Below are 9,296 nucleotides of genomic sequence, written 5' to 3' on the forward strand. Positions count from 1 at the left end.
CATTAGGAACAAATTTTTTTTGCCACTCGCAGCAGAACCATAAGAAGTGGTTGCATTGCTGTTACCACCCTTTCTTTGAGAAGCAATAAAAGCCTGTTCAACTGCACGCTGTCTAGTCCTGTTTTTTCTGGAAAGTGACTCTTGCAACAGCAATGTGTATAATGCATCAAACTTGACAACTTCTGGATTTCCTTGGGTCATAAGTCTCCAAGTACTAGCAACAGTCTGGTAAGAATCTGGTAAGGCATCAAGAACAATCTGCACAAGGGAACTGTCTGAAATAACTTCACTTGCAGAAATAAGTTGCTCATTGATATCCTTGACACTAGCAAGGAAAGTGTCCATATCATCTTCCTCATGCATAATCTTCGACTCCAGCTCTTTACGCAGCAAAGCAATTTTAGCCTCATTGCGGCTTGCATAAAGACCTGCTAGAATATCCCAAGCCTGTTTTGCAGATTTTGCTGAACGAATGTGAGGAACAATGGTGCGCTTCACAGACAACACAATCAATGCATAAGCCTGCGCATCCTTAACATCCCAACGAGCTTGTTCTGCCGTAGGCAAAACAACTCTAACAGCTGCAATCCTTGCAGCAAGACCTGCAACATCCTCAACATCGCCTACATCCTCAGAACCAGGACGTACATCAATGCCCTGCACAATGTTCCAGACACCCTTTGACACAAGAACATGTTGCATCATATAAGCCCACATAGGGTAGTTGTCCCCATCCAACCTGTCCTCAGCAGCAAACATCTTGAACACATCTGTGTTGTTGTTGTTGTCAGCCATGGTAAATGCTGCACCTGATGTGAAAACTGCCCGAAAATAGGAGAAACAGAGCGGGAACAACTGTAGAAGACTATAAGGCACCTATTATGCAGAAAACGGCATTGACATAAATTCTGCACAAAATGATGAAATAGCCTGTGCAGTACTGCCTGTAGTGGAAACGGAGGCCGAAATGAGCCCAAAATATTTGTCAACCTGCGAACGCTTGCCAAAGCTCACTGAAATCGGAGAAAAGTGAGCAGGCGTGTGCTGGAGCAACTGGCGACTAAGCCCGGGAGGACGCGACCTGCTCTGATACCAATTGTTGGAATTAGGGTTGCAGAGAAACACACACAGCTTGGAGAAGATGAAGGAAGCTCAAGGCACACAATAGAGAGTGTGCTACTTAGTGTGCAATGGAAAGTTAGATAGCCCTAGAGTGATGGGCGTATATACAATGCACGGGGGAAAAAACCTCCTAAAGAGGGAAAAAATGCCCCGACGGTCCTAGTGTGTTCACACACATCACTACCACATGTATATGGTAACAACAAGCACTTACCATATAGTGTGTTATGTCTGATTCACCCCATGCAATGACGACTGCCTTTGTGAACTCCACCACCAAATTTTAGAATTCTTGTCGTTGCTCACTAGTTGTGCTTGCAAGTCGTCGTATCTTCATCATCTGTCGAATACCACCCAAAGATGTTGTCGGCTAAGTAGTACAACACTTGCATTGCTATCATTTTCTATTGTATACTTGCAAAGATCCTTCCACAACTCCCATCCACCTTCAGATGTCGATGTTTCGGCAACATCACTATTTTACTTGGACCGAATGTCGATAGCAAGAAAAGCTCACACTACTTCTGCAACATCCAAGCTTGGACTTACAGGAGCAGGCTAAAGAGCACCTCCTTATAGGCCTTCCAATTTTGAGGTCGCTTTCACAATAGAAAGACCTTTTATACATCCTGCAAATGCCCCATATGATGCTACAAATTGCATCTCTTGCAACTATTTAGCTTTGTGCAACAAGCCTTTGGGCTCCAAAGCATCAAAAACATATGTTATGATGATTGGAAGCAACTATTGGTAGTGCTACATGCTATACATTAGTGCTACATGCGATACATTGTTATGGGGGTTGGTTGGAGCACCCCCACACTAGAGGTGGATGAAGTTTGTTCCTAAGCCCGAAAGAATATTTGGAAAGGTATGGGACTAAGTCAAATGCATTGGAAGAAGCCCTCCACCTCTGTGTAGCGAACATATGGAGGTGATCTCCAAAAAACATAGAAAATTGCCATAATCTTGAATAGGGCCCTTGCCACACTAGGGCGGGTGCCCGACTCTTGCTCATTATGGACAACCGTAGAAGGTGTTGCGCTGGGTTTAAGATGAGCAAGCAGCAAATTGGAATAGGTAGGCTGGCAAGTCGTCCACGTTTCTCATTGGCAGTCAAAGTTCAATCCCTGTGAAAACACTTCCTGTAGGCTGTTTTGTAGTTGATCATGCTCTTGAAACGTTGGCCAGTGGGTTAACGCTGCCCATCTGACATGCCCTCGAGCCCAAAATTCACCTTTTTCTCGTCGAATAGTGGCACGCCAAGTAGGCATGGCCGCTCCATGCCCGCCCCAGTGTGAAAGGGGCCTAAGCCATTCCACTCTGGGAAGATTGCCGTGTAACTTTTTGGCGTCGGCAGCAGATGATGGGGTGGGAACACACGTCAACCAACACGCTAAAGCCGTACCAAATTTTGAATCACAGAAATTCCCAGAAGGAGGGCCGCCAAAAAGAACAGGCCGCAGCTCTCTTTGCAAGCTTGCGAGTTTTTGCCACTTTGCGTTCATATAGCGCTTGTCCCTGCCCCTCATTCGCAGCGGCAAGCAGACTCCAGAGTTCTCTTCTCTTGTCGCTTCCTCCTCCCTTTCTTAACCCCAATTTGGGTCCTCTGCTGAGTCTGCTCCCTTCCATCTCCAAGATGCTTCAATTTGGGGTCTCCTGAGCTTGCTTCCAAAGTCTTCTCTGTTTCGCCAGGCCCTTCCCTTTCAATCGAAAGCTTGCCTGGTTGCAAGCTCTGTCTTCTTTCTAATCTCATTTCGGATAGCTCTCCATCGCTTGAAGGGCTTTCTGAAGTGGTGGGCAGGTGTGTATTGACGCCCTTTCCATACTCTATTGGGCGAACCTCATTTTCCTGCAGATCGCAGCTCTGAAGGTGCTCATTAACTCTGTTCAGGTATCCCATCCTCTTGCTCTTTGCTATTCAAATCTCAGCATGCCCCCCCATTTCGACTTCATGGAATGGTGGCGGAAGAATAACTTGAATGGAACCCCCGTAGTAGTCAAAATGGAGAATCCTGACAACTGGTCGATGCTTGAGCTTCCGAGCTCAACGACTGAACATGATCTTGTGTTTGCTGATAAAGAGAGAGGCAAAAATGCTAAGCAGCTCACATGGGTCATGCTTCTTAGGGCCCACCAAGCAGCAGGTTGGGTCACTTGGGGTGCTCAGGGGCTTTGTGGCTTGCTCTCCACCATCAAAAAACGCCTCATTTTTCGAGAAGGCGTCAAGGTTGAGCCACAAAGGAGCAGGCTTTTCAGCACAATCAAAGCACTACTGACATTTGCCACTTTAATGCTCTGTTTTGAGCTTATAGCCCACATGAAGGGATGGCATTTTACATCAGCACACATGCACATCCCTGGTGCAGAAGACATACAGGGCTTTCTTCATTCTATCTATGTCACATGGGTGTATGTGAGAGCAAATTATTTGGCTCCTCCATTGCAATCTTTGGCGAACATTTGCATCGTTTTGTTTTTAATTCAATCACTAGACCGCATCACACAATGTCTTGGGTGCATGTGGATCAAGCTAAAAAGGATTAAGCCAGTTCCAAAGGAGCATTCTTTTGAGGCAAGTGATGTGGAGCAGCCTTACTCTAGCTACCCTATGGTGCTCATTCAAATCCCAATGTGCAATGAGAAGGAGGTAAAGATGGCATTAGCAGAAGAAGTGAATTATTATGCTTTCTAAGAATCTTATCAGTTTCTAACATGTCAAGTGATGCCAGGTTTATCAGCAGTCAATTGGTGCGGTAGCGCAAATGGACTGGCCAAGGGATAGAATGCTGGTGCAAGTCTTGGACGACTCAGATGACAAAGAAACCCAGATGTTGATTAAAGGAGAGGTGCAAAAGTGGCACCAGAAGGGGCTGAGAATAGTTTATAGACATCGTCTCATACGGACTGGCTACAAGGCGGGCAATTTGAAGTCAGCCATGAGTTGTGAATATGTTAAAGACTATGAGTTTGTTGCTATATTTGATGCTGATTTTCAGCCACAGCCGGATTTCCTCAAACAGACAATTGTACATTTTAAGGTGAAAATGGCTTGCATTATGTTAAGCACTTTGGTAATTGTATAAAACACCTCTCAACTCAGAATTTTGGGTTCTTTTATTTCTGACTATTGGCCTGTTTCTGCAGGACAATGATGAGCTGGGTCTTGTGCAAGCACGCTGGTCCTTTGTCAATAAGGATGAAAATCTCTTAACACGGCTTCAGTTTATTAATTTATCATACCATTTTGAGGTAGAGCAACAGGTCAATGGCATTTTCTTGAATTTCTTTGGATTCAATGGAACGGCCGGTGTCTGGAGGATAAAAGCACTTGAAGAATCAGGAGGATGGTTGGAACGCACTACTGTTGAGGACATGGACATTGCTGTTCGAGCCCACTTGAATGGATGGAAGTTCGTCTTTTTGAATGATGTGAAGGTAAGTGGACAAGGGCATCTTTGTTCACATGTATTTGTCCTGCATGGAGTCTCTGTATGGTGACATAGGGGTTGAGGTTTTCTGTCTGTGCGTACATGCATTGATGCATATGAGTGGATGCCATTTTCATAGACTCATGTGCAATGGGTTGTTTATGTATGTATATTGTAGTGCTGTATGATACTTTTGATATGTTAAGAGAGAGGGTAGGAGCACGCCCTACATGCAGCTCTAGCCTCCACCAAAATAGGGAATGATGACGACACTTCTCGTGACCAAACCCATATAAATAGCCTTCTATACATAGAGCCCCCATGCATGCAATTTGGAGCAAGCGAGCATGATTGCTCAATTGTGTCTGTGTGAGGACAAGGGCCCAGGCAAGGCTTGGGCAAGTGGCATTGAGCCCACATGGCATGCAGTTCAGGGGCGTGAGCAGCAAGGGCTATTTCTTTCCAGGTTGGGTGGAGAACAATATGCCATTCCCTCTGTTTCAGAATCTCAAACCCTCGGTTTGCCTTTGCAGTGCCTATGTGAAGTACCAGAGAGCTACGAGGCTTACAGGAAACAACAACATCGTTGGCATTCTGGTCCGATGCAACTATTTAGATTGTGTCTGCCCGATATCATTACTTCCAAGGTAAGCTGCATTCAATCACTTCAAGAGATCTTCTTGACTGAGCTAATCGTAATGTTACTGATATATGATCTCTTTGTGCAGATATCTATTTGGAAAAAATCAAATCTGATTTTTCTTTTCTTTTTGCTGAGGAAGCTTATCCTCCCTTTCTATTCATTCACACTCTTCTGCATTGTTCTCCCATTGACAATGTTTGTTCCCGAGGCTCATTTACCTGCCTGGGTAATATGCTATGTGCCCGGTGTTATGTCCCTGATGAACATTGCCCCGGTGCCAAAATCTCTTCCATTCATTGTGCCGTATCTCTTGTTTGAGAACACGATGTCAGTCACCAAGTTTCATGCAATGGTCTCCGGCCTGTTTCAGCTTGGAAGTGCATACGAGTGGGTAGTGACAAAAAAGGTCGGTAGAGCTTCAGAGACGGATTTAGTGGGACTTGTCGAAAAGGAAGAGCAAGCCAACATTGAACAAAGCAAACTCTATAGAGGGGCTTCTGAGTCTGGTCTTGATGCATTGTCTGATTCTAGCAATCAGTTGGTAAAACCCAAGAAGAAAAAGGTCAATCAGCTATATAGGAAAGAACTTGCTCTGGCATTTCTTCTGTTGATTGCGGCGGTACGAAGCTTACTATCAGTGCAGGGTATACATTTCTACTTCTTGCTGTTTCAAGGTGTCTCCTTTCTCTTAGTTGGGCTGGATCTCATTGGGGAGCAAGTGAGCTGATTGCAATTTTCCGCAAGCGCATTGTGACTGAAGAGTCAGATGAGTGCATTGAATAACAAGTTTCATACTAGATTCCTAAAACGGCTCATTGGCAGCGGCATTGTGCAAATTTTCTACTAGTCCTATGTGTTGCGCACAACTATTTCAGCTTCGCTATCACAAAGATGCCCAGCAGAGCTATGGCAGTCGTTTTGATGATGATCTCAGCAGCCTCGTCGGGTTAATGGCCTGCAGAGTTGCAGCAAACGAGATACCGAGGTTCTTTGAAGGCAGTTTGTATTTAATTTATTTTGCCTTGCAGAGGGTCCACATTCATTGTAAGGTTAATTCTTTTGGTCTGAAAAGAAGCAGATCATTCGTCTTGGTGTTGATTTCTCTTGCAACCTACATGCACACCCTTGTTATTATCGTTTGTTGGTCCTCTCTTGTGTCCTATGATTCGATTCATCCTTGTTCTGCTTGCATTCATGGTGCTGAGCATGCGTGTGATCTGCCTAACCATATTTATGTGTTGCATCGGGCAAAGGTGTGCTTGCTTGTCTCGGCTATGTATTGCACCACCCTTTGCTCTTCCATGTGTCTGTGTATGTGGAGAGTGTTGAAAGTAGATTTCATGTTTAGAAATTGATATCTTGCAAGTTCAGATGAAATTATGGAGCCATTGCCTTCAATTCGTTAGTGTCTCTTTCATGATACATTTCACTTATAGAGCCGACCAATCATAATATTGGCACCTTCTTCAGAAAAGAAATTATGCTTGCCTAGATAGAGTGCTTGGGTAAAAGCCAAGTGTTGGTTCCCGAGCGTGGACACACATGTACCCATCACATACACATAGTGTATTCAGAGTAGGCGAATGGAGCTTTTGTTTCTGTGCTATCGAGCTTTTTTGTACCTTCTTAGCCAATATTTCCAAATGATTAAGCTTGCTACATTATTCTGGAAAGTGATTGCAGCAAACATGCATACAGACCAGTGTAAAGTGATTGTAGCATACATGCATACAAGCCAAACATTCATACATGCATACAAGTTGGTGCAAAGTGATCTAAACATAAGTGCATGCATTGCATTGATCAAACCAAATATGCATACAAGTAAGAATCCACAATACATATAAAGCCAAACATACATAGCTTCTTGGCAATGCGTGGAGCAAAAACCCATCAGGTATGTAAAGCAATAACTCGTATTGTAAAGTTGAAAGCATTGTCCACATGTGTCAAAGCATTGTTAAATTCCATGTGTATTCAGACTAGGTGAATGGAGAATGGAGCTTTGGTTTTTGTGCTTTCGAGCTTTTTTTGTACCTTATTAGCCAATATTCCCACATGATTAAGCTTGCTACATTAAGCTGGAAAGTGATTGCAGCAAACATGCATACATACTAGTGTAAAGTGATTGTAGCATACAAGCCAAACATCGGTGCAAAGTGATCAAAACATAAGTGCATGCATGTATTGATCAAACCAAACATGCATACAAGTACGAATCCACAATACATATAAAGCCAAACATACATAGCTTCTTGGCAATGCCTAGAACAAAAACCCATCATGTATTTAAAGCAATAACTCATATCGTAAAGTTGAAAGCATTGTCCAAAGCTAGTTATACCACAAATTATTACTTTGTATAGCCGAAACTTACCACAACCACGTAAGCATCTTTTTTTTTTTTGGACAAGAGTCCCCTTTGTTGATGGTCTATTTTTAAATCCTTAAACTAACTATCCTAGCAGGGCTTCCACATGGAATTTAACAGTTGTTAATGTTTGAAATGGGAACCCACCATCCATTATGCATGCACTCATCATGTGAAAGCAATTAATTTAATAAAACATTTTTTCACAATTATTTTGACAGGAACCCACCAATGTGCCCAAAAAGTGGAGCATTGTTCAAAGCAAGTTATACTAACCACAAAATAATAATACTATGTAAGGACATGGGTCCTACGGGGAAGGTCACCGGCACGGTCGGACAATGTGTACGTTAGGGAGAGGTCATAAGATAGCACGGTTAGGTGAAAACTAACACACGCATTACCATCGTTTTTTCATTGCTATCCGATCTATCCTTGGAGGAGGAGAAAAGCGGGTTGTCTGTACATGCGATGCGTTGCTTCTTTTTCACGTTCTGTAGACATCGATGTCCCCGTTGTGTAGCAAAAGAAGATAGACATAGTTTCTTGTGTGTGTCTCGAAGACAGACAGTGACAATCGGCCGCGGCCGCTCCATCTACGTCCTCCACAGCGAGCGACCAAGGCAAACTCGATCGGCAACTCGAAGACACCGAGGCTCCGAAGGCTAACCCTTGTATAAAAGATGGTAGAACCCACTCCACGAGGGTAAGAGGCCAACATTTTACCATCAAGTTATTGACCCTTGTTGTTAATTAACAAGGAAAGATAGCTTACTTGTGTGAAAGGAAAGCTATAAGAAAAAGGAAAGCTTCAAACTTTAAGGAAGTAGTTTCACCTTTCCTTTTCGCTTCTTGGAGGAAGGCAAGTTTTCTTCCAAAAAATCTTTTTCTTTTAAGAAGGTAGCTTCAAAGTGAACAAAAGACTTCACAAAAATGATGAATTTTTGTGAAGAATCAACAAAGGTGTTCTTATGACGAACGACACGTGAAGCGCTACAATTTTGGCAACGCGAGGTTTGCATGCGATGCAGATCGCGGAGCATATAAAACACAAAAACTTCAATTTCACAAGGTACAAGTTGACGTTTTTTTTCTCTCTCTCTTTACATTAGTGTGTGTTTACCATGGCCAGTGAGGATATCTCACCTAAACACACTTTTGATTTTGAGCACGTAGACTGAAATCATGACACCACGGGTGCTGCTGACACTAATATGCATGATGATGATGATCTAGGAGATCATGGCCTTGTAGATATGGTTGCTTTCAAGACTTTGAAAAATTGCCAAAGCGTATTTGAACGCAACCTCTCTGCACTCAATGCAAATGTTACCAATCTTATTGAGTTACTTGTGAAATTTATGAATTCACAAGCGGCTCAAGGAGCCATAAGTGGCATGGTTCAAGGGAACCAAACTCGCATGACTCAAGGAGTCCAAGAGACAAGTGCTTCAGAAGATGCAGAAGGTAGCAATGCATTACTTAAGAATATCACCATTATCTTGAGTTTCACGGGGAAGAGCGTGATCGCAACAAGGATGCGGTCAATACATTCTTACATAAATGGAGTGATATTCATAGATTGAAACACACCCCGGATATAAAGATGGATGTGGAAACAAGTCTATCTCTTCAAAGTAAGGTCTATAAGTGGTGGATGACATTTTCAATAGATGCTCGTCCTCCGTCTTGGACTGCGTTTCAAGCTTCTTTTTCCAAAGAGTTTTTG

The 9,296-nt window shown here is 43.3% G+C and overlaps 2 protein-coding genes across 2 annotated transcripts; both read left to right on the forward strand.

Annotated features, from left to right (window-relative positions):
* Window positions 1–3,055: 3,055 nt before the first annotated feature.
* On the forward strand, window positions 3,056–5,923 carry LOC147457797 (putative xyloglucan glycosyltransferase 9). The gene is made up of 5 exons (XM_086512587.1): window positions 3,056–3,772; window positions 3,855–4,163; window positions 4,270–4,560; window positions 5,087–5,200; window positions 5,282–5,923. Exons 1-5 carry the CDS (start codon window positions 3,056–3,058, stop codon window positions 5,921–5,923), a joined length of 2,073 nt encoding a protein of 690 aa, XP_086368713.1.
* Window positions 5,924–6,047: 124 nt separating this feature from the next.
* Window positions 6,048–6,873, forward strand: LOC147457798 (uncharacterized). The gene has a single exon (XM_086512588.1). The coding sequence runs from the start codon at window positions 6,048–6,050 to the stop codon at window positions 6,549–6,551; it is 504 nt and encodes a 167-aa protein (XP_086368714.1). The 3' UTR covers window positions 6,552–6,873.
* The last annotated feature ends 2,423 nt before the right edge of the window (window positions 6,874–9,296 follow it).

Source organism: Adiantum capillus-veneris, chromosome 5 (genome assembly GCF_014529385.1).
Source record: "Adiantum capillus-veneris isolate H3 chromosome 5, ASM1452938v2, whole genome shotgun sequence".
NCBI classification, from domain to species: domain Eukaryota; kingdom Viridiplantae; phylum Streptophyta; class Polypodiopsida; order Polypodiales; family Pteridaceae; genus Adiantum; species Adiantum capillus-veneris.